General features: G+C 39.7%; 2 protein-coding genes across 7 annotated transcripts in view; both read left to right on the top strand.

Moving 5' to 3' along the window:
• Positions 1-6,148: 6,148 nt before the first annotated feature.
• The window catches only part of LOC129717837 (uncharacterized), a 159,017-nt gene continuing 138,585 nt past the window's right edge, over positions 6,149-26,580 (top strand). For 2 of the 6 annotated variants that reach the window (XM_055668045.1, XM_055668042.1), the window contains exon 1: positions 6,151-6,689. The gene's annotated coding sequence lies outside the window, so the exon portion shown is untranslated. Of the gene's footprint in view, positions 6,700-26,580 lie in introns of all 6 variants that reach the window. The other 4 variants (XM_055668041.1, XM_055668040.1, XM_055668044.1 and 1 more) reach the window with 4 other exon arrangements.
• LOC129716888 (uncharacterized) lies at positions 14,866-20,291 on the top strand. Its single transcript, XM_055666731.1, has 3 exons — positions 14,866-17,458; positions 17,556-18,697; positions 18,756-20,291. The coding sequence occupies exons 1-3, from the start codon at positions 14,866-14,868 to the stop codon at positions 20,289-20,291; spliced, it is 5,271 nt and encodes a 1,756-aa protein (XP_055522706.1).

Here is a 26,580-nt window from a genome sequence, read left to right as displayed (position 1 = left end):
ATGAATGTTAGATAGGATTCTCGGATTGGTCATCAAAAATCAGCGAGTGATGGTCACGGTCATAATTTACTGTTTGTCCGAAAAGGGTTACAATCCAGATTATAGTGCGTTTTCGCAAAAGTTTTTGCGAATATGATTGCCGATCGGTTGAAGAGCATACATGCATTGAAGCAAGCATAGGTAAGGAATCTTGCCAAACTACTTGCACATTCGATTGCCGAAGCTGGATTTAGTGTTATCAATTCAGAAGGTGATAAATAGAATGATAGTTGATGGAAAACGACAAAGTTACACTTTGGTTGGCGAGGCAAATTATATTGGGAATTCTTCTGATGGAGTAGATTTGGTGTCTCGAGGTTTTTATTTAATTCGTCCTCGTTTTAAGCTGAAAGAATTCAAGGATGGTTTGCCAATATTTCTGAAAAGAGGAAATACAGTCGCAGCAGCAACGAATCAGTCTTTCTGAACGGATGCTGGATACCTCCGAGTCGAGAGTTAGGTTTTAGTCTCGTTATTTTACGAGTTGCGGAAAGACTTTTTCGGTGTAGTTCCGAAAGAATTTTGTCAGGTAATGTGTTGTTTGAATTTGTTTGCAAAAGTTTTTTCATAGTACCATGGAACATGGTGAAATTGATCAATTTTCATAACAATTTCCAATTAACTAGCTCCAAGTACATTTTCCCCGAAATAGTATAATTTTAAAACAAGTACTGGTATGTGCTCCAGTAAACCTCTATGGCTATTGGTGAAATTTCTATCGTCTACTGCATGATTGTTGCTAAATTTGCTCTTATTTGATCGTCGTTAGACCGATTTCAATTCGATTTGTTGCAAAAGCTCAAAACCTAGCTCTGAAATTAAAATCTTTGTGGTTTTCTGTGAATTCATCAGTATTTCTTTAATGGTATGGAATGATCATTGTTGAAAATTACATTTTTTGAGCTTTTATCAAAATTTACTCACTTCTCCAAATTTACGGTAGTTAACCCTCAACTGAGATTACTTTAAGTAAATTCAATACTTTTTTTATTATTTGGAAACTTGTTTGATCATATTTGATTCAGTTTTGACTGAGTTAAAAGAATTTTTGGAAAATATGAAAAATTGCACCGGGCATGCAAGGGTTAACTTTGACAGGTATGTGGATCATGCAAAAGTTGCGTTTAAGGACACGTTAACATTGCCTAGTGTTGTAAGAGCAATATATTTTGATGTGTATTTTTTATCACGAATTTTCAGGTGATCAATTTCACCCCACTGATCAATTTCACCCCATTCCACGGTAAATAAAACTAGAGACTGTGTTATAAAGAGATACGCAACGAGAAAAGCAGTAAATATGGCAACCCTTTGCTAATATTCTATTCCAAGCAATTCTGGCAACCACATTTAATTTCGCATGACTTTTCATACGCACTAGAAAGTGTAATGAAATTCCGAAACTTTGTAAGGATATATAACTGAGTTTCAAAGCTTGTTTATACATTTTTTTAATTTTCAATGCATCACTCATAATACAAGCATAACAAACACATTTTCCGTTCAAACCATAATTGCACGCAGCGATGGAAAAAAATCACCTCTAGCGATTTTGAATACATATAAAGGAAGCCTAAGATGCGTTGACATCGTCGTCAGTATACGAATAACAAAGTATCGGTGTTGGTTCACTCTCTTTGCTTCCCTTTTTACGATATATTGCTTGTCGTTAGCGTACACCACAACATATGGTTCTCAATGTGCACAACTCGGTATATGAAGTAATTCGTCTCTGTTACACAGAGCGATCAGATCTTGTTATGTTATTACCCATGAATAAGATTTATTGTCAGAAAAAGAAAGAAAATGACAATGTATGCTCTCCTACTCTCGCTCAAGTCAACCGCTGCCGAAGTAGTCCCTTCCCCCACACTTTCCTTCTCACCGCACCACACCTCTGCTGCTGCTCAGGCGACATGATATTCTTCTGCTGCTATTCTTTGTTTCCCTAACGACCGGCATATGGAGAGACAAACGCAACGAGCGAATCGCTTCTCAGAGTAGATGTAGTCAAGTCATGTGTTTATTTTCTCCCAGAAACCTACGCACCATATCATCATTTCATTATGTGTTGAGAGGATTCAAGTTTAGTCGCGGTCTGTAACAATTCATGATGTGTACATGTGGAGATTAAACGATGATTGCATCATATTCGTTTCGTTTCCATCACTGATTGCATGTGGTTCACAACAATTATACTGATTACAATACACATTCTGTACGAAAAGTAACACTCCTGAGTTTGTTTACTTTGCACACTTGGAGCCTCGATTTGACGGTTCACTTGGAGTTTTCGACCTCACTCTTTGCGTATCTGTTCATAACACCGTCTGTGAATAAAACGATGCTTGGTTTTGTCAACAATTCCCGTACCAAAAACATGTCAAAAATGACAATGTTGCCAAAAAGTTGGGGTGAATAATATTTTGCAGTGCTGCAAGAACGTAAATTTCCAAACTCAACATTCATGCAAGGTGAAAAAAATATTCAACATTCATACATTTTCAACTTTTCAAAAAATAATAGTAAATTTAATACGCATGGGAAAAATTTGATTTTAGTTAGAGCTGGTGTATCTAAAGGAAGTATCTTAGGTCCAGTCTTATATAATATTTTTACTTCTAATCTTCCTGATTTACCACCAGGATGTGAGAAATCTCTGTTTTGTGACGATACAAGCATTTCCGTAAAAGGAAAAAGCCTTCGTGTCATATGAAGTAGGCTGCAGAAAAGTCTAGATATATTTTCTTTATATTTGCAGAAATGGAAGATTTCTCCTAATGCATCAAAAACACAATTAATTATTTTTCCCCATAAACCAAGAGTTTCTTTTCTCAAACCCACCAATAATCATGTTTTTAAGATGAACGGTGCAATCTTAAATTGGTTTGACCAAGTTAAATATTGAGGGCTAATTTATGATAAAAATCTTACCTTCAAGGAGCACATTGAGAATATCCAAACAAAGTGCAATAAATATATAAAATGTTTGTATCCTCTTATCAACAGAAATTCTAGACATTGTCTCAAGAATAAACTGTTAATTTACAAACAAATATTTAGACCAGCAATGTAAAAAAAAATTTACATTTGTTTAAATGCACATAAATGGAGCATTAAAAACCATGTAATATTCCGTGTGGCATTATATTGACATGCAGTGTATATGATTATTTTGTTAATATGCATGCATATTTATATTCAAAGTTTTAAGTTTACATCACTTAACGTACAAATTTACATGGTTTTAAACGATTCGGTATTGTGCATTATTAAAGGTGTGAAATTGTGTATGTTTTTCACTTTATGTGCTAGAAACTCTTATGTGCTTGCATTTGTATTAGGGGCCGTTCAATAATTACGTAAGCATATTTTTCCACTTTTGAAGTAGAATACTTCTCTCAGGAAGTTCGGCTACATAGGGATGTGAAATGAAAATCTAAAACCGAAAAAAGTGAAAAATATGTCCAATTTCAAATGCTAATAAATCGGTTAGTATTCGATGGATTTCCTTCGTTCTTGCAGCAATAGATTGGAAAATCTTCTAAGATTCTTCCCAAAATAAGATAATTGTAATTTTATTATTCACACTATTGCACTATTGAAAATAGTCAAGCCTTGTCAAAACGAAAAATTCGACCTTCGATTGGTCGTTATATGCTTGCTTCCCAAGCACGGTTGACAGGATCATATACCTTACAATTGAAAACATGCTATTTGGCCTATATAAGAGCCTGTTTCAGCCGGAGCCGCTCATAATAGTTCTAGACAGCGACAGCAGCAGTCGTCCTTCCTTAGCAGCAGCACTAGCCCTGTGGTTGGTCACCACGTCTCAGGAGCAGCGCGGTTTTTCTCAACGTGTGTCGCCAGACAGCCATTATTTTCCCCGTGTTGGGGCAGCATGAAGATTGCCATCAGGAAATCCAATTTTGGAAATCAAAATGCCTTTTTCAAGGCAAATAAACAAGTCATTGAAAGTTAATAATTTTTGTCAAGCATTCTGTGTTGCATCCTAGCAATTTAAATCTGTCGCACCCGTCTAATTTACTGAATGTGAAATAGCTTCCACAGTGCATGTTGTCCGTGTATCTTAATTCCCCCAATGTTAGGGCAGCTCAAAGGTTGTAATTAGCAACCGATTTTGAACCGCAAAATGCTTTTTTTCAAGGCAAATAGAAAAATAATTGAAGTTTAATAATTTTCTGGCATCAACACAAGCAGACATTCTGTGCGGGATGCAATCAAATTCTATTGTAGTTGTCAAATTTTTACTTATAATTTTTACTCACTGTTGGGGCAGCGCAAAGGCTGTGATCAGCATAACCGATTTTGAATAACAAACTGCCCTGTTAGAACGCATTCACAAAAGCAGTTAGTTCGACTATGCAGAGTTAATATGAAGTCGATTCAATCATTCAGCATGAACAGAATTTTGTCGTCACCCAGCTGCCAAGTTGCAACATGATGCAATACGCAACAGTGAGCAAACGTAATCGCTTGATGTTACAAGCCGCAATACGGTTAGGGATAAATCGTTGCGTGTGTGAGAGCACCATCGGTGTTTATTCGCTGGATACAAAAATCAAATGCGAATTGTGGTATAATTCGCCTGAAGAACATTACAAAATGGTAAAACTGAACAGAAAGGCGTGGCCTATTTCGTAGCACCCTTCGACTATAAAAGAGTGTTTCTGGGAAAACTAGCTACATTCATTAGTCGGAAGGTGAGCTGGATGGACCGTCCACAAGGTTGACAGCAGATATCAGCACTCAGCAGTAACAGAGGATAGCAGCGGGTTGCGCCTGTGGCTGCCTTCAAATTAAACAAATCACTTGCCCTGTGGTTGGTCACCACGTCTCAGGCCTCTACCAGGCTGACTTTCGCACGATAGCGGCGGTATTAGCGGTTGATGCATTTGCCAACGCTTACTCCAGTAAAGCCGTGTCTAATTTTCAATATGAAGAACACCTTTCTATTGTGTTGGCCGTGCGCATAAGGCCTCTGCCGGGCTAAACGCGAAAAGCGGCGCGAACCGATTCGCCCAGCCGTAGGTTAATGTACAGCGTAAGTAGAGCTGTGTAAAAGTATTCTGCTTCAACCTTGCGGTCGTGGATTTGCACACAACCATCCTGTGATTTTTTCCACTCCCCCCCTATTTGCTTACGTAATTATTGAACGGCCTCTTAGTTATAAATTTCATTTTTTGGTACTGTGCAGTCCCCATCTGGACAAGTTATTGTACAACCAGAAAGAATATGCTTCAAAGGAAGGAAAATATGTCAAACCAAATTATCAATAAGCTCCGACAAAAATTGTTGCAATTCTCAATTACAACAATTAGCTCACTTTATAGTCAGTAAGATAGGTGTAAGATTACATTAAGGTTTAATTTTAATTTCCTTTTTTTATCTTGACAATTTTCTACAATTATATTCACTTAACTGCGGAAGCAATTACAATCTTTTAATGAAATAGAGTTTAAAATATATGTAATAGTGTTGATATGTCACCGTTTGTGGCAGAACACACAATAAAAATTCTGAATAAATATTAGTAAATAATTAATTCATCACAAAGAACCCCCCTCTCCCCCTATTAATAAAAAATAAATCCTATCGATGAGGATCACGTTGATTTTAATTAAATCCTATCGTAATATTTCATGCTTGTACATGTACTAAATGCATATTGAAAAGCTATTATGAACAGACAACATATTTGAACGCTAATCTATGTGATGAATGAATGCTAAATTATAAATAATCAAATCTGAATCGGATAAACGTCGGTCGTAGAATGTGTGCAGAACGCACATTTACTGCTGGAAGCTTTACAGCCAAACAGGCATCCCACAAGTAGCGCGTTGAGTGGTGACGTTCACTCACCGCAATTTATCTTCTATCCAGTACAGCTAATATTTGGTGTGTTTAGAATCAACCATACACTCGTTACCTAATAAAAATCAACCTAGTTGAACAGAAGAGACATTTATTCGGGTGGATGCCACCACCCATCGTGCAATCCGGGGGATTCCTGTACATGTTTCCTTCATAAAAGCTTTTTCGGTTCTACATTTTCATCCTTACTCCTTATGTACTGACGTATCATTAGTAAACGATTTTCAAGTGTTTCATGTTTTCCGTTTTCGCTTTTCCACTATAGATAGTATCGGGAACAATCGATGCATTACGAGTGTTGTTTTCTACCATAGAGGACGTGTTTTTTCATGGTTTAGCATTAGAACATTGAAATTACATTCTCAATTTATGTGGGTTAGATACAATTGACGAGGTGAAACGTTATACATTATTGTTATAAATTCCGGAACACAACCATAATACCATGAAAAATGATACGTAATATCTTCTACACACAGTGTATTGTATTCAAGTTTAGTTTTAATGTTTGAAATATTGATATTTTAAAAATAGTTATGCAATTTTGTGAACTGTGTAAAACTTGTTAATCTGCTTGAGGTTTGAACTAAAGATTTAAACTACAACCGGTTTCTAAAGTTTGTGAACTTGTGCTGAAAGTGACAGACATTTCTATTGGCTGATTTTTCTTCCTGCTTCGAACAAAACGCTGGGTGACAGGTCGGACTTGTAAGGCGTGGAAAAGCACTAGAACACAGTGATCGAGTTTTCAGGTACTTCAAGGTAAGAAATCATTGTAAGGTAACAAGAAAATGGAGAATCCTTACATATGCTTTGAAATCAGCAGCATGTCCTCCGCATGGAAGGTTGTCTATGACTGCAAAATCCATATATAAATATATATATATATATATATATATATATATATATATATATATATATATATATACAGTCATGGAGAAAATAATAAACACACTTGCAGTTTTGGTTAATTTTACATATTTTAGGCACTGATTTTAGTTGTTATATGATGTTATGTTACATCATTACGATCTTCAGACACTCTCTTTCAGAGAGGAACAGAGAAATAACTGGATTTTTTCTGCGTCGGTGATTCCGAAAAATTTTTGCGTGAGTTTGTGCTTTTTACGGTGGCGAAAAAAATAAATACACTATTGAAATATATATACAAAACATTCCAAATAAGCTTTATTTATCTACATATCGTTAGCAAAGTGACCTTTTGCGTTACAAAACTCACTTTCAATGTTTTGTGGCTTGTACTTTGTTTTGTAAAACCATATTCAATCTTCGTGGTATGATTACCACCAGTTTTTCACGAGTAGAAGCTGGGCTAGCATTTCACGCTGCCTGTACGTCGTTCCATAAGTCTGTTTCATTCTTTAGATGATGCTTTGTAACGTAGAACTTAACAATCTTCCATAGATTTTTGATACGGATAAAGTTAGGAGACTATGCTGGCCAATCCAACAATTTTATATTTTCCTCTGAAAACCATCTTCAAGTTTTCAATGCTGTATGTTTAGGATCGCATACGGAAGCATCACGCTACCTAAAATATCTACATAGTCATTAGTATTCATTGTCTACGTTATAAAATGAATGGGTTCCACACCAGCATCAGAAAACAGCACCACACCATTTTGTGGTCACTTCCAAATTTGACTATTTTCTTGGTTAAATGTGCGTTGAAGGCAATATTTACCGGTCTTCCCACCAGCTGCTGACCGTTTGGACCAAAAAGGTTAAATCTCGACTCATCCTACCAAGACACGATGTGCCATTTAGTTGCTCCCTAGTCTAAGAACTTTTTAGAAAATTCAGTTCTTGCCAAAATGTGTCGTTTTTGAAGTAGAGTTAAGTTTCCTATGTACCTAGGTGGTCCATTTTGCTTCCGTATACCGAAGAAAATATGCCACTTTGCTGGATCTTTAGGCAGTATAACGATCCTAAACATACAGTATTGAAACCACGAAGATGATTTTCAAACGAAAATATAAAATTATTAGTTTGGCCAGTGCAGTCTCTTAATTTAAATTCATTTAGAAATTCTATGGAAAATTGTGAAAGTCTGGGTTGCAAAGCATCATCTAAAACATGAAACAGACTTATGGAACGTCGTACAGGCAGCGGGTATTGCAAATCCAGCTTCTACTCGTAAAAAACTGGTGGTAATCATACCCGAAGATTGAATATGGTTTTACAAAACAAAGGACAAGCCACAACATATTGAAAGTGAGTTTTGTAACATAAAAGGTCACTTTGCTAACGATATGTAGATAAATAAAGCTTATTTGGAATGTTTTGTATATATATTTCAAAAGTGTATTTATTTTTTTCGCCACCTTAAAAAGCACTAACTCACACAAAAAATTTTCGGAATCACCGACACAGAAAAATTCCAGTTATTTCTCCGTTCCTCTCTGAAAAAGAGTGTCTGCAGATCGTAATGATGTAACATAACATCATATAACAAATAAAACCAGTGCCCAAAACATGGAAAATTACCTAAAACTGCCAGTGTATTTATTATTTTCTCCATGACTATATATATATATATATATATATATATATATATATATATATATATATATATATATATATATATATATATATATATATATATATATATATATATATATATATATATATATATATATATATATATATATATATATATATATATATATATATATATATATATATATATATATATATATATATATGTATATATATGTATATATATATATATATATATATATATATATATATATATATATATATATATATATATATATATATATATATATATATATATATATATATATATATATATATATATATATATATATATATATATTTATATGTATATTTTTTTTTATTTTTTTTTGTTTCAGGTGAAGGGGAAATTTGCATCCAAACCCCTGAGGTGACCAACCTCAGGGAGTGTGGGGTTGGTTTGAATCAGTGACCGGACCCACAAAAACCCCTTCAGTCTCCAGCCCATAATACTCCCCGGGACCATCGCTAGGTATTGCTTCGGGGAGCGGCTTTTGTGCTCTGTGCACCCTCTTGGTTCTTTAGGTCTTTTTGCTAACTTAGCTAACTAACCTGGAGACTGGCCGTTAGCTAACACTGGCGTGTCGGTGGTCAACCTGTCGCCTGTTTTGCAATTCTAAAGCTATTTGAGAGGCGGCTGTACAAACCGCCCTCCAAATGTTTGGTTCTTTACACATCCTCCGAACTAGGTTGTCCGGAGTGGTGTCTGGCCCGCTCACTACCATCATGTCGCTCCGCGCATGCACAAAACGAGGGCACACGAAGAAGACATGCTCAGCAGTCTCTTCCGCATCCGCGCACTCGGGACACATGGGGGACCCCGCATGCCCGAATCTGTGTAGATACTGCCTAAAGCAACCATGGCCTGACAGAGTCTGTGTCAGATGGAAGTTCACTTCTCCATGGCGCCTCCCGACCCATCCGGATACATCCGGAATAAGTCGATGCGTCCATCTACCCTTTGCGGAATTGGACCACTCCTGCTGCCATCTGATCATCGAGAATGATCTTCTGGTACCTCGTATGCCCCTTGTGTCACCTTGATCGAAGCATTCTACGTCCTCCTTAATGGCTATGCTGATAGGCATCATGCCGGACAGGACGCAGATTGCGTCGTATGACACAGTTCGATACGCGCTCGCAACCCTCAGGCACATGAGCCTGTAGGTACTTTCCAACTTACTCCGATGTTTACTAGTACCTAGTGCTTTGGTCCACACTGGCCCGCCGTATCTCAGTATGGACAAAGTCACGCTAGCTAGAAGTTTCCGCTTGCTGCCGTACACTGCTGAGCTATTGGACATCATGCGAGATAATGCTGCAGCCATTGAAGCCCTCTTACAGGCATATTCGACATGGCTCCCGAAGGCGAGCTTGTCATCGATCATCACCCCCAGCAGCTTCAGGGAGCGTTTAGAGGCGATGGTGCAATTCCCGACACTGATCAACGCCTGTTGCTTCGACTTGCGGTTATTGACAACTGAAATCTCTGTCTTATGATGCGCCAGCTCCAGTTTTTTGGAGCGCATCCAGTCCTCGACGACGCTTATAGAGTGCGAAGCCGTCAACTCAACCTCCTCGATCGACTCGCCGTAGACCTCAAGTGTGATGTCGTCCGCAAATCCAACGATCACAACCCCTTGGGGGAGCTTTAGTTTCAGCACTTCATCGTACATGATATTCCACAGTACCGGGCCCAGGATGGAACCTTGTGGAACCCCTGCGGTAATTGGGACACATTTTTGACCCTCGTCTGTGCTGTAAACTAGCACACGATTCTGGAAATAATTTTCCAGAATCCTGTACAAAGACACCGGAATGTCTAGTTTCCGAAGCGAGTGGGCTATGGAATCCCAGCTAACACTATTGAACGCATTTTTCACGTCCAACGTGACGATTGCGCAATAGCGAATGCCCCATCTTTTACGCTGGAGTGCTACCTCTGCTGTTTTGGTGACGGACAGAATAGCATCCACCGTAGACTTGCCTTTTCGAAAGCCGAACTGGTTACTCGACAGACCGTTTGCACTTTCGGTGTACCTTACTAGTCTATTGAGAAAAACCTTCTCGAGCACCTTACCCGCCGTATCGAGCAGACATATCGGTCTGTATGCCGACGGGTCACCAGGTGGTTTCCCTGTCTTCGGCAATAAGACCAGCTTCTGTCGCTTCCATCTCTCTGGGAATGTACAGTCATCCAGGCACTTCTGCATGACTTCCCGGAATAGTCTGGGGGCCTCTTTGATGGCCTTCTTCACAGTCAGATTCGGAATCCCATCCAATCCCGGTGCCTTGCTCACCTTCAGGGAGTTGGCGATCGCGATGAGTTCCTCATTCGTAACCGTTTCCGCCTCCTCTGCCTCGGCACGGCTAACGCCGTCACTCATATATTGGGTGTTCGGCAGGTTGGCCGACCACCTCTGGTCTGAGTTTGAGATACTGGAACGTCGGTGAAGTGACTCGCCAGCCGGAGGCCAAGGATTTGGCTCGTGGCGTGGAAAGAGTCCCTCTATGATCCGCTCAAGCATCGCTGGTGATTTTTCTGCGGGCGCCATCACATCCTTAGTCTTGGCCATCACCATCCTATAGGCGTTACTCCATGGGTTAGTGTTGGCACTAGCGCACAGTCTTTCGAAGCACGCACGTTTACTAGCTTTTATTGCTCTCTTAAGCGCCGCTCTTGCGGAACTGAATGCCCCTCGACGATCTTCCCTTTCTTCGTCGGTTCGCGCACGTTGAATCCTTCTTCTCGCTTGAAGACACGCTCTGCGGAGGTCCGCTATCGCGTCGGTCCACCAGTAGACTGGTGGCCTTCCATGCCTAGGCTGGCGGTTCCTAGGCATAGTGGCGTCCACGCCCGCGAAAGTATGGCAACAAGTTGATCAGCGCTCAGGTTACGAGTTCTGCTCGCCTCGTGTTCTAGTCTAATTGCTTCCGCAAATACCTCTTCGATATATATATATATATATATATATATATATATATATATATATATATATATATATATATATATATATATATATATATATATATATATATATATATATATATATATATATATATATATATATATATATATATATATATATATATATATATATATATAGAGAGAGAGAGAGAGAGAGAGAGAGAGAGAGAGATTTACATAAGAGTGAAAAATCATTAAAATTGTTGTTATTTATCTCTTTACAGTTTTCCTACCATTGTTCCTTGAAATAATTGGATATATTAAGTCTAAATACTTTTCAATTATGAAAACCTCTTGTTAGGGACATTAAACCTCTTATTAGGGACATTCACATATTACGTAACACGGAAATTTCCCGGTTTTGAATTCCTTCCACCCCTACGTAATGCTATTTTGCAGGATGGTCTCGAATAGCGGAACGCTTCACTATATACCCCTCTCCCTCTCTCTTTTAATGCTACCATCCAGTGGTTACACCATAAATGGTACAGTAAAGTCTTTTTTTACACTGTTTTATTTTACACGATTCTTTTTTACGACGATTTTCCAAATAACGCGTTTTTTACGACGTTTTTCCAAATAACGCGGTTTTTTTTACACGTTTTTTTTGCACGATTTTTCGTCTTCGCGTAAAATTGTTACAGTAAGTAACAGTAACGGTAACAGACTATAGTTGGCTGTTTTTTACACAGTTTCATTTTTACACGGTTTTATTTTACGCGGTTCTTTTTTACGACGTTTTTCCAAATAACGCGGTTTTTTACGACGTTTTTCCAAATAACGCGGTTTTTTTTACACGGTTTCTTTTTGCACGGTACGTAAAATCGTGTAAAAAAGAACTTTACTGTTCTTCATTGTAGTAACTGTGTGAAGTGAACCGTCACAACAGGATTGGTGAAGTAAAAACTGACTTCATTGACAACGCAATATTCGTGAATGTATTGTCTCTTGCAGCAATTCTTAGATTATTGAGAAGAAATTTGAATGACAGTTAAACTCCCACTCTCACTAATACTACTGAAGTACATTGAGCATGGATACTCCTCAAGAAATGAGCAAGCGCCGTGATTCGAACAACACCGTGTACCATGCTCTTAACGGCTATTTCTTCTTGGGAAACTTGCTGCAATTTATCGGAAGCACAGCTCAACTATGGCTAACTGGATTTCCAACTATCGAGAAAACGGATGCTGTTCTCGAAAGCAGTACGCTCGAGACTCAAAAAAATTGGAGTGGAGTGAACAATCGGCAATGGCTTGTCCAGCATTATCTTAAAAAACCAATTCTTTACTTGAACGAAGCCAAAAAAATCGAAAAAACTTTCCCCATCTCCATATCAACATCATCCGTATTCTGCATCCAGAAGAACTTTTCTGAAAATCTTTGGAGAGTATTCAGACCCGGACAGACGACGTTTTGAGATTTTGCTAGGAGCCTCACAACATGAGGTGGGGTTATCAAAATCTGGTGTTCCTTGACGAGTTCGAGTTCGGTGTCCCTTGACGAGTAATGCACTAGAAATAACGCCAACTGCGGTTTTACTTTTTCGATTCAGATAATATTTGTGTTTTAAAAACATTCCTAGAAACATTTATTTTACATACAAGCAGTCTCACTTTTTTGCTCTTTATTTTCACAAAATCCTCAAGTATGACCGTTTTGTGAATTTTGAACCTATTATTGTAAGCACTTAAAACTTATTATTTTCGTTTGTTTTTATGAGCAATAAACATATACATATGACAATCTACGTATTATTAAGTGAGCGATTAGCGATTATCGAGCTAAATTTTCCAGTTAGCGGATTAGCGATTAGCGTCGCTAAATTTTCAGTTAGCGTTGACCATCACTGTTTTTTTGTGATTATGTGTTAGGTTGTGGATGATGTAGTTCCGGTTATGAATACCGTACAAATCCTGAAAAAAGGTCACCAAATAAATAAGCAAAGTTTGAGCATATTTACCCTTCGAATAGTCCAGAATCTGGTTTTCCTTGACGAGTTCAGTTTTGATAATCAGATGATATTGAGGAAACGTGGCTACAGAGTATGAGAAGTACGATTGCTTCTATGCTTCATTGGCCATGACTTGGCCAAGTCGATTAAACTTTCTTGTCGACATAGATCGGCAGCGTATATAGTATTAGCCCACATCATCCAAGCAATATCTTGAGCATGCCAGGAGTCTCATGTTCATTAAGCAGTTTCATTGCGAGATCGTCAATTATTCTGTTCGATGCGGCTTCAGCTCAGTCTCTAGATTCAGGTTCCAAAAGAATATCCTTCACTGTTTTAAAAACGGTTCTATTTTTAACAGAGAGGGAATAAATATGCAAATGTAACTGTAAACCTTTAATAGTTCATGAAATTGTCGAGACTGACATTTTTTTATGTCAAATGGTTTAAAAATGTATCAACTCTCTAACAATGTTGAAATGTAAGAAAAAAATAAGAATACATCTTAGTAAATGAATAAAAAACTCACAAACAATCGGTGGCTTTTACTCTTACATTAATTTGAATTTTTAGGAAAACACTTTTTTTTAATATTGTGCCGGTCACGATTATTTGGTGAACACCGAAAATTAAATTTCTGGTAACCACCCAAAATCAATTGAATTTTAAGGCGTATTACAAGTACATAATAAGTTTTAAGAGAGTCTCTAAGAGTATAAAAAGCACAGTAAAACCTTGTTGCTACATTCTGATTTGGAACTTGTTCCATCCGTCACGACAGCAACAATAAGAACGCGAATACATAGACAAGGCAAATTGAGTACATACATCCCTCTCTACCTAGCAGCTTGATGGGTGAGCACCGATTCATCGATGCTATTCCCATTCATTCTATGTACGACCATTGAAGTGTTCAGTTCGTAGTTCGCGCGATCAAATTTAAATTTAAAGTTAATAAAGATAGTTTGCTAAGTGTTAATCACGTGTATTCCATCGATCGATCAGCCGTATACAGTCCACTCTAAACTAATCCGGCCAGGGAATTGTGAACAAACTTAGAGTGTCACGGGTTTCACGTTTCTAACCCACGTCTTATGGTCCATTGATGTGGAACATAAATTGGTCCTTCGAGCCGGATCATAGCACAGTGAATGAAAAGTGACTCAAAGGATCGGTATCCAGTTCATATAAGGTTTCCTTCCAAGAAGGAATCATTCCAAGAACACGTGATAAAACAGCAGATCGAAAAGTACAGCCGTCGCGAAGTACAGTCGTCGCGTGCGCGTCGCGAGGTGAAATTGCGAGTCGATACAAGCGAGAACGTGTTCAAGGACGTTTTGCTGCGCGTGTGCTACGTTGCCGTTTTTGTGTGAAAGAGAGTCTCGATACGAACACTGTGGTTGAAGAGACCATCGAACAAAAAAGTAGTAAAGTGAGAAGTTTCGAAATGCCGCTAGAACATTCACCAGTAAGAAATATGCTAGAAAATCAAAACCAAGTGGACCAACTGCAAGAAGGTCAGAATGTTCCACTTCTGAGTCGAAGCCGAAACAGTAATACTCCAACCGGACAACATTCAAGGTCCAATTCGTCCGCTTCATTTCACGGATTCAATTGGGAGGAGGGAATGGAGCTGGAGTCGATGCGAAAATTGAAGGGCTTGTTCCGGCAGAGAGGACAGATCGAACAGAAGCTAGTGAGGATTCAGTTGACTTTGCGGACGCAGAGTAGTATGACGTTAGCCCAGTTGCAGTGCGCGGAGAAGAAACTAGTTGTAATCTACAGCGAGTTTAGCCACTTCCATAGTGAAATCATGGCCTTGATTCCTGATGAAGCATCGGATGAGCAAGATGAAATTTACTGCACTTTTGAGGATCGTCATACCGAGTTGTCGAATCACATCCAGGAAAGAATCAATGCTGCTACTCAAATGCAAACCGTGAGTTCATCTGTTTCCCCACAGGTTATTATTCAGCAGCAGCCGTTGAAAGCACCTATTCCTACATTCGACGGTAATTATGCTAATTGGCCAAAATTCAAGGCGATTTTCCAAGACCTGATGGCACAGTCCGGGGACTCAGAGTCATTAAAACTGTACCACCTAGACAAAGCATTGATTGGATCCGCAGCAGGTATATTAGATGCAAAAATAATCAACGAGGGTAATTATAAGCAAGCGTGGAAGGTGCTAACAGACCGTTACGAAAACACGCGTGTAATCGTTGAGTCACACATTCAAGGATTGCTTACCCTAAGAAAAATGTCTCAAGCAACATTCAAAGAATTGGATGGCTTGCTAACTGAAGCAACCGGTCATGTTGAAGGCCTACGGTACCAAAAACAACAGTTAACGGGAATCTCCGAGCACATCGTGGTGCATCTTATCGTCAGTGCCTTGGATAATTCGACCCGCATGGCTTGGGAACGTATCCAGCAAAGAGGTGTGCTCCCGAAATACGAACAAACAATCTCCTTTCTCAAAACCAGTTGTCAAGTGCTGGAGCAGTGTGAATCGTCGCAAGCTTTCTCCCAACGAACCGCCGTAAAACCAAAGTTTTCACCAGTCAACAACAAAATGCCATCGCTCAAGACTAACGCAGTTACTTCAAGTTCCAGCAAGTCTTCAGGTTCCTGCCACTTTTGTGGAGGTTCACATCTTAACTTCCAATGTGAGGAATTCAAGCAGCTGACAGCAACTCAAAGGGCAGAAAAGGTTCGAGCAAAAGGTTTGTGCTTCAACTGCCTCCGGAAGGGACATCAGTCCAAACAGTGCACGTCTAACAACACGTGTCGAAAATGCAGCCGCAAACATCACACCATTCTCCACGATGATGCTGAAAGGAACAGCAGTCAGGATTCAAAGGCCGACATTGCCGCGCCAAAGCAACCTGTCGCGAATAATCAACCAACTGTTGTTCAACCTTCTGTTTCGGTGGTGGATAAACCAGTATCCACTACATGCTCAAGCAATCACGTTTCAACATCAAAGACCGTATTGCTGTTGACTGCTGTCGTTCAAGCCATTGATGAACATAGCCAGTCCCACCCTTGTCGAGTCCTACTTGACAGTGGGTCTCAAGTTAACTTCGTCACCGAGAAAATGGCAACCCGCCTCGGTTGTTCTAGAATGCCAGCAAATGTATCAATCACTGGAATCAATGCCCTGAGAAGTCTAGCTCGTGATAAGGTGTTCGTTAAATTCCAATCGAGCTACGGAGACTTTCAAGCCAACATCGAGTGTCTGGTTACAACCAAGGTAACTGGAACTATTCCTAACCGAACGATTGATTTCAGCTCCTGGGAACTTCCTGAAGGCATTCAACTCGCCGATCCACATTTCTTCCAGCCAGAAAAGGTTGACATGTTAATCGGGGGAGAATTGTTCTTTGATCTTCTTAAGCCCGATCAAATAAGTCTTGGTGACAATTTACCACAACTTCGAGAAACTCATCTTGGATGGGTGGTAGCTGGAGTAATAAACGAGCCGTACATTTCGAATGCGGCTATTCAACACGTCAACCATGCTTCGATCGATTCCATCGAGGAAATGATGCATCAATTTTGGAAGGTGGAGGAAGTACCAAACGCATCTCCATTTTCATCCGAACAGCTGTCCTGTGAAGCCCATTTCCTGTCGACATACAAGCGCGATGCAACGGGTAGGTTTGTTGTAAAACTACCGTTTAAAGAAAACCTCAACCGGTTGGATAATTGCCGTTCTTTGGCACTCAAGCGATTCCTTATGTTAGAAAAACGATTGGAGCGTAATCCCGAGCTGAGGCAGCAATACAACGATTTCATAAGGGAGTATGAAGACCTCGGCCATTGCAGAGAAGTTAAGGGAGCTGAGGATCCAGGTAATATGGATACGTACTATCTGCCGCATCATGCAGTATTACGACCGTCAAGCTCAACCACGAAGTGCCGCGTCGTATTCGATGCTAGTGCCAAAATGGACCCATCAAAACTATCGCTCAATGAGGTTCTTCAAGTAGGACCAGTTGTACAGAATGGCATATTCTCTATTACGCTGCGATTCCGTAATTACGCTTATGCATTTTCAAGCGATATAGAAAAAATGTACCGGCAAGTGTTCGTTAAGGGTTCTCGAGCTTAATACCGTTACTTACGGAACAGCTTGTGCGCCATACCAAGCAACAAGGTGTTTGGTACAACTTGCCAAGGAAGAAGGTTCCGAGTTTCCCATCGGCTCTCGAATCTTGACTGAGGACTTTTACGTTGACGATGCGCTTTCTGGCGCTAACACGTTGGAAGAAGCTCTCGAAAGCCAACGTCAATTAAAAGAACTGCTAACCAGAGGTGGTTTCCATATTCACAAATGGTGCTCCAATTCGGCAGAGTTTCTAGAGCACATTCCACCAGCCGACCGAGAAAGGAAGGTTCCTTTTCATGAGTACGGAGCAAATGAAGTAATAAAGGTGCTTGGATTGTTGTGGGATCCTGACGGCGACGTCCGCATGATAGCCAATCCGCCGAAATGTTCTTTTCCGGATGATGAGCTAGCCACGAAACGAATGATTTATTCCGAGGTGGCAAAATTGTTCGATCCACTCGGACTGTTTGCACCAGTAATTGTCATGGCCAAACTCTTGGTACAGCAGCTTTGGAAAATATCAGCTGGATGGGACGATCCCATCGACGAAACCATCCGCGAAAATTGGGCTACTCTGCGCGCATCCCTTCCAGACCTTGGACGCATTCACGTTCCAAGGTGTGTTATGTTCCCGAATGCGATTGCATATGAGTTGCATGGTTTTTCCGATGCATCGAACGTAGCGTACGGTGCATGCGTCTACTTGAGAAGTATTTTCACCAATGGATCCGCCAACCTACGTCTTCTATGCAGCAAGTCAAAGGTTGCCCCATTAGACGATGTCTCCATTCCTCGTAAAGAGCTCTGTGCCGCTCAGCTGCTTTCGAAATTGATCAGCCAGGTCGTTCCCGCGCTTCAAATGAACTTTCGAGAAGTTGTTCTCTGGTCGGACAGCACCATTGTTCTGGCATGGCTGAAGAAACCGTTAGATCAACTTCAGACGTTCGTAAGGAATCGGATTGCTTTGATACGAAAGGATACTAATGAGTATCGATGGAGTTATGTTTGCTCGGCCAATAATCCCGCCGATATCGTTTCTCGAGGAAAGCTGCCAGAAGATTTAAAACAAAATATTCTCTGGTGGAGCGGTCCAAGGTTCCTGTGTGAAGTAGAATATGACGTTGAAGACACCGAAGAGATTTTGGAGAATCCACGTCATAACCGTGTCAGCTCACGATTCGTTTCCATTCTTCGGAAAATTCAGTTCTTTTCGGAAAATCCAGCGCACCATGTGCTACGTTCTACGGTTTATTCGAAATTGCAAACGGCCAAAGTCTAATCGTGTGAAGCAAGTACATCTTTCCATCGAAGAACTACGTCAAGCATCCGAAGCAATCGTCAAGGCGATTCAACAAGCACATCTTGGGGACGAAATTAAGCGAGTGATTTCCAACCAAACATGCAAGCGTCTTGGTAACCTGCGTCCAGTGTATGAAAACGGTTTACTACGAGTTGGAGGGCGATTAGATCGCTCAGTACTGCCGTTTGCTGCAAAACATCAGTTAATACTTCCCGATAAAGATCCTGTAACGAAAAAACTCATTAGAACTTTGCATATGGAGCATCTTCACGTCGGCCAGGCCGGTTTGATCAGCATCATTCGTCAAAGGTACTGGCTTTTAAATGCTAAATCAACTGTGCGACAAGTAACACGATCGTGCGTTACATGTTTCCGAACAAAACCCGTTGAAACCAAACAGCTAATGGGAAATCTCCCTACCTCGAGAATTGTGCCATCACCACCGTTCGCAGTTACTGGCGTCGATTATGCCGGTCCATTCATGGTGAGGCAAAGTTCTTATCGTCCGAAGCTTGTTAAGTCCTACGTCGCAGTTTACGTATGTATGGCGACAAAGGCTGTACATTTAGAGATTGTGTCCGACTTAACAACGGATGCCTTCTTGGCGTCTTTGAAACGGTTCATTAGTCGGAGAGGAATGGTGCAGCAAATTCACTCTGACAAAGCGACCAACTTTCATGGAGCAAGCAACCAACTGCACGAGTTGTACCGACAGTTTCAGAATCAACAAGAGGTGAAGAAAATCCAGCAGTTTTGTGAAGTACGCGAGATACAGTGGCATTTCATCCCACCAGACGCACCAGAGTTCGGTGGTCTCTGGGAAGCGGCGGTCAAGGCGATGAAAACTCACCTGAAGCGAGTCGTAGGGAATGCAAACCTCACTTACGAAGAAATGGCAACCATTCTAGCCGAAATAGAAGCCATTTTAAATTCTCGTCCGTTGTTCAGTTTGTCCAACGATCCTGCCGATCCACAGGTAATAACACCAGCTCATTACCTCATAGGTCGACCGTTGTCTGCACCAGCTGAGCCATCTTTAGAAGACACCAAGGTGAGCCGACTCGATAGATGGCAACACCTCCAGCTCATGCGTGAGCATTTTTGGCGAGCGTGGTCAAGGGACTACCTTAATTCTCTCCAACCACGTAAGAAGAATACCAGAGCAACGTCGAACGTTCGACCTGGCATGGTCGTTCTTCTCCACGATAAGACGCAACCTCCGCTCAGCTGGAAACTGGGCAGAATCACCAGAGTGTATCCTGGTGACGACGGCTTAGTGCGAGCCATTGACGTATTTTCCAACGGAGCAACATACCGTCGTCCAATCAACAAGGTCTCGATAATTCCAATCGAGGACAACGTCTGCTCTGCCCCGGTCCTTTTGTTGATACGAAGTTTCAACCCGGGGGGAGAATGTTCCATCCGTCACGACAGCAACAATAAGAACGCGAATACATAGACAAGGCAAATTGAGTGATACATCCCTCTCTACCTAGCAGCTTGATGGGTGAGCACCGATTCATCGATGCTATTCCCATTCATTCTATATACGACCATTGAAGTGTTCAGTTCGTAGTTCGCGCGATCAAATTTAAATTTAAAGTTAATAAAGATAGTTTGCTGAGTGTTAATCACGTGTATTCCATCGATCGATCAACCGTATACAGTCCACTCTAAACTAATCCGGCCAGGGAATCGTGAACAAACTTTGAGTGTCACGGGTTTCACGTTTCTAACCCACGTCTTATGGTCCATTGATGTGGAACAGAACTCGACCTTCTATTTATATATAGAGATAAGTGAATTTTCACCTACGCACACTAGTAAACGTGTAAACTTGTGTAAAGTTGCTTTTGTTTCCTCCAAACTGTAAATCATCGCATCTCGTTGCTTCGGCTTTTATCACTTTTTACCATTTTTGGTCGATTATGTTCAGCAGCTTCTTCCGATTTCTGATCACGAATGAAAACATTTATTCAGAAACAGATTTAAAACACATAATGAGTGTTTAACTGAATATTTGTCCAGCTGCTAAAACATAGCATTGCAAACAAAACAGCCATTTGTAGATATTTTCCTCAACTAGTTGCACTAACACATTCGTACGTTAAAAGGTCTATAGAGATAAGTGACTTTTCACCTACGCACACTAGTAAACGTGTAAACCCGTGTAAAGTTGCTTTTGTTTCTTCCAAACTGTAAATCATCGCATCTCGTTGCTTCGAATTTTATCACTTTTTACCATTTTTGGTCGATTATATTCAGCATCTTTTTCCGGTTTCTGACCACGAATGAAAAAAAAAATTCAGAAAGAAGTTAAAAACATATAATGAGTGTTCAACTGAACAGCTGCTAAAAACATAGCATTGCAAACAAAACAGCTCTTTGTAAATATTTTCCTCAACTGGTTGCACTAACACATTCGTACGTAAAAAAGTCTATACACTCTTCGCAGCCAATTGTTTCAGTGTACAGGACAATTACGGGCTAGCGTTACGAACCTACTGACACTAACAGTCTCTTCTGAGCCAGGACTCAAATCTTCGACGACTGCACAGAACATATATGCAACTTCGAACAAAACTCCGCAGCAAATTGGTGCCCAAGCTTTCACATTCATTTTTTGCTGTTCCATCCTACATTGATTTTACAGTGCATCGTTCGAACAGTTCGCTCCAATAGTTTGAACATGCACCAAAAAACTATTTTTTTTGCTTTAATAACCAGGCAAAAAGGTGATCTTGAATAGTTGAATCTATCAAAATCAAGTTCACAGGACCGACCGCACTTAACACAGGACCGCATTCAAGAGATCTTTGAAGTGGAAATTCAGTAACAATTCACAATCAACGTCAATAGAACAAATTAAACTAAAAATCTTTCAGCCATTTATACATTGTCTAACAAATTTTCTTGGATCGTACACCTCACGACTGTTGAAACTATTTTAACCTGTCAGTTGATTTACTTGAATATTTTCGTTGGGCTTGGAAACCGAATTCCTCGACCAACGATAATATTTTTTTCTCGTACCGTTTTTTTACCGTTTTAAATGCATATCAGACGCGCCGTACCAGCACTGCCTACGACATTAGGTACAATGTAAAAAAATAATTCTCGCTGAACATGTGAAAAGGGCCCAAGTGCCATATGTAAACAAGCCACAATTTCACGTTTTTCAATGAACACAAGCTTAATCTACTCGTACAAATAAGATTGTTTGATTAAGAGTAAATTCTTTTATCAATAAATCTTATTGGTAAGAGCAGATTTCGCTTGTATTGATCAAAAAACGAGAAAATTTGGCTTGTTTACATATGGCATATGGGCCCTTTTCACATGTTTGGCGAGAATTGTCGTTAGTCAAGATATTCAGTTTTCAACTTGGGCAACAATGAAATTCATTAAAAATATATCTACATAAAAACCGTTGCACGTATGCGGGTGGCACTGTACGTTTATCATGAAAAGGCACCCTCGCTATACCAGCACCGGGGAGAACAAAGGATTCTCTCGACGAAAAAGCGGCGAGAGCTCATACGGTTCTTTTGTTGAATGAATGGAATATAAGCGTGATGAAATTTCGAGTGTAAAATGCATTCTCTCCACCGCTAGATGTCGATACTTAAAATAAAGAGATTCTGTCTCGTTCAGTTGAACAGATGTGACGACTGGCTTGTTAAACCCACGGGAATGGCATCGCTGTCAGCTACCATACATTTGACGCGTTACCAACATCACTGGCACCCGAAAAATGGGCAGTTTACCCTTATCTTATGTTGATTCGGGCAAACCGGCTAAATGTTGACTGCAATTATTAATAGCATATCAGACAGTTGTGAGCAATTTCTTAAGGTTTTCACATGGTATGTGATATTCTAAGTGATATTTAGTACATTAATTGTGTCCCAAAGCAAAGTGAAGCAAACTGTGACAGCAGAAAAAGTAGTTTTGGGACAAACGGTACAGAAATAAATGTTCGTAACGCTTGAAGGCTACCATACCATTCCCTTGGTTAAACCAGCATCGCAACTCAAGACCAGCTGGAAAGGTCCAAGAGTATAATATAGCATAAATTGTTTCTTGGGTATCTTCATTAGGTACCCTGTTAATCATCATGAGAACTTTGGTTTGCTCAGTGGGAGCAAACATTCACCACTTCATAATCCGTTCACACACACGATGCACTCGGCAGACGAATCATACAACAAGGGTGAAGCAAAGTATAAAATGTAGCCAACCGACTCCGAAGCTATAATGTCAAATCGGCTATTCCAAACACCTAAATTAGTGAGCTATAAATTCTAATAACGCTCACGTGGACCTAATGCAACGCTAGGTAAAAACCAGGGAAAATCTCGCGCTTTAAAACAGTTGTAGATAGGCTTACATTACTAGTTTATTTCCCCTTCCCGACATAATAATGCATAGCCTAATTTACTTGGTCTCCTGCTTCTCGTGACGGTTGACGAACTCTGACTTAACCGCAGCGCACGGCACTAGTGCCGGGTCAATAGCAACCAGCCAGCACCTTCCAGTGTTCAGTCGCAACGACTTGGCTTTTTTTCCTGTAGGAGCCTATGACCACTTCTAACATTAGTTAGATATATTGTGGTAAAACGACTTGGCTTAGCGTTCCACGAAATGGCTTAGCGTTCCACGAAATGGCTTATTGTTCCACAAAATGGCGGCTTGCATGCGTAAAACGAAGGAGTAAGTCCTCTTGTCTCCTTCTGATGGATGACATTGGAACCAAGAATTAGAAGCCCTTTGAAGACCTTTACGAGGAAAATTAGCCTTTTTTTCTATGATCTAGTTACACCATTTTGTTCTAATGTACATATATTTGGTTTTACTTTTTTTGCCTTTCTCCTAGAAAGGTATAGCAATCACTGAAAAAGCCAAAGGTATAAAAGTGGTTCCATTGGCCGAATGGCATATACCACACGACTCAGTTCGACGAACTGAGCATTTTCTGTGTGTGTGTGTGTGTGTGTGTGTGTGTGTGTGTGTGTGTGTGTGTCTGTGTGTGAGTGTGTGTTTGTGTGTGTGTGTGCGCGTCTGTGTGTGTCTGTGTGAGTGTGTGTGTGTGTGTGAGAGAGAGAGAAAACAAACGTCCCAGTATAACCCGGCAGCCTATTTTGTCATCGGCAACTATTGAAAACGATCGTATAGAGAAAAAGTAGGAGGGTGGTATTCAAGACACGACCGCATGACGTTGGACTACGGTATTCTTATATTCCATTAGACCAAATAATAGAGAGAATTGCAACTCTAGTATTTGCTGCAATTTTATCTAACAGTGCATTTCTGTATGCTGAGACGTTAAAACGTTATAAATAATAATATATACTAAAAGAATGGATATCTTTTATTTAAGCGCTGTCATTTCATATATATTCGAATCAAACCTTTGTTCGTAGCTGCACTACCAAGACAATCATTTAATTGAGCGAATTGGTAAAATTTTCCTATCTAAGCAACAAGCAAACTTAACGAAACTATCTGAAATTGGAGCCCAGAACGATTCAAACGAAAATTTTGAATTTAAAAATTGTTTGACATTAAATCGATAAAACTCATGCTAGGTAAGCTCCAGCCCAGCATACAACTTCATGTATTTAAACAAAAAATACGTTTATTTCAATAACTTAATATAGCAAGAGCTCAAATACAAGTTTTTCGGTAATTGTTATCAAGGTTTTGGCGAGTGACAGGAAAATATCTTAACTTCTTCAATTGTGATTTAGAGCATTTCTAATTGTTTTGTTATTTCTCACGATAGCGACAAGTTTGTTTCTTTCTCTGTGCGCGAGAAACAAAATCAAAACCGCGCACCGAGAAACAAATATGAAAATTTAATGAATGCTCATTGAGAAAACTTGCAACTCTTTTTACCAATAACTTATGATACTCAAAAGAACCTGTTTTGATCTAGATGAAATTTCTAGTAAATAAATTTTGATCATTCATAGGCAGAAATTTTTCCTCGATGAATAAAGGCTGGCTGAAGAAGTTAAAATCGCTGCTGTAAAATCAAATTCACAATTGTGTTCGTTAAGACGTTTTAATATTGTAATGACAATATTGTCGATTGCGGGAGAATTTATCTCGCAAGATGCATGCAAAACGCCGTAGAAGTGCGCGGGTATAACCAATCATGGGGTGTCTTCTACAAAAAGTGCGCAAATCCAATTTCCGCACTTTTTGTAGAAGATATTACTGCGATTGGACGTACCCGCGCACTTCTACAAGAATTTTTCGCGAGAAAATTTGTCGCAATCAACAATAATAATCTTCGATAAACACCCGTTATAGTTATCCACACACATGCTATAACTATCTATACACACGTTAAAACTATTCATACACACGCTGCAGCTATAGTTTCTTATACACACATGCTAAAGCTATCCATACACACGCTATTCCTATCCATACATCCGATACAACTATCTATACACACACATAAGCTATCCAACCATGTGCTACTAGTATCCATACATACGCTATAACTAATTATTACACAAGCAGCAGCTAACCACACACCACAGAACGGAAGGTCAACTTCAGGTATATGATCAAACAGAAAGTCCGGAGTGATTCGCGATTAGGGCTCAACTAACAAAATGTAAACAAGTGGTTTTATTACACTATTGAGTTTGTAAAGACTTACGAAATTCATGAGAAGAATCCTTTCTTTTGTATAAATCGATAAAATTATTTAAATCAAGCTTTTAGTGAAGGGCGATAAAGCAGTTTACCAAAAAAAAAAGATACTTTGGAACTAGGCCCTTGACATTGTTTCGAAGCAACGGGCTTATTTGCGAAATATTTCGTAAACAGACGAGAGTAAAGGGCGGATCAACTTTTGTTTTCAAAATAAAGGCGAATTTGAGAGGCGCGAGAGGCGCAACTGGAGAAAAAAAAAACATGGCGAAAGAAAGATGGGCGTATCTCGTTGTCAGAATGCTTTAAGGCGAAATAGAGGTGGGCGAATCTCGTTGTCAGAATGCTTTAAGGCTCATTAGAAAAAGGTTAGAAGAAAAGTGCAGATTTAAGCCATAAATGCACAAATTTAATGTAGTATTGTTAGGAAACTATAAGCCAAGTATATTTTACGTCGATTTTTGGTATTGATGTTAATGTTAATCACTTCCTTTGAAATTACGATTTGAAAATGTACTTGCAAATTTTCAAACTGATATTTCCCAATGTTTATCTTTTGCCAGTTGCGCCCTTATCGCAAATCACTCCGGAAGTGTACTCAAAGAGGACTGAGAAATCACGAATGAATTTTCTTTGCCCTCAGCAATATATATTTGTCGTGTACGTTAATGCCACTGCGACAGTGGTATAAAGTGGCATAATTTATTCGATGTTTTGAATTGACGGCTATTTCAACAGTTTAACCTGTTCAATTCGAACTTTTACGTGCAATGCAAAAACGTTGTGCGAAAACAGCAAAATTTCACATTTGTGCAATTTTTTATTTTCGAAAATCTACAATGTGGCATAGTGGAAGTAAGTGAAAGTATCAACACAAGCTATCTGATGTCCCGTACATGTTGGTTTGGAACACGAACCACAATCAATGCTATTTAAAACCGGGTGTTCGAAACTGTTAATGATGTAATAAGGCAATCCACGGGTGACGTTTTTTTGCTTGTACGTTTGTTATTGTTGCTGTTTTTCAAGCTGCAAAACCAAAACACGACTAAAACCGAGATCTTTTAATGTCGGCAATA

This window comes from Wyeomyia smithii, chromosome 1 (genome assembly GCF_029784165.1).
Source record: "Wyeomyia smithii strain HCP4-BCI-WySm-NY-G18 chromosome 1, ASM2978416v1, whole genome shotgun sequence".
In the NCBI taxonomy this organism is placed as follows: domain Eukaryota; kingdom Metazoa; phylum Arthropoda; class Insecta; order Diptera; family Culicidae; genus Wyeomyia; species Wyeomyia smithii.
This window is presented reverse-complemented; position numbering and strand designations above follow the sequence as displayed.

Bases quoted from the DNA above. Each gene is read 5' to 3' on its own strand.
- LOC129716888 (XM_055666731.1), top strand. From the start codon at position 14,866: ATGCCGCTAGAACATTCACCAGTAAGAAATATGCTAGAAAATCAAAAC. The intron at 17,459-17,555 runs GTAATTACGCTT...CTTACGGAACAG, and splicing joins CTCTATTACGCTGCGATTCC to CTTGTGCGCCATACCAAGCA. The intron at 18,698-18,755 runs GTCAGCTCACGA...CGGAAAATCCAG, and splicing joins AGAATCCACGTCATAACCGT to CGCACCATGTGCTACGTTCT.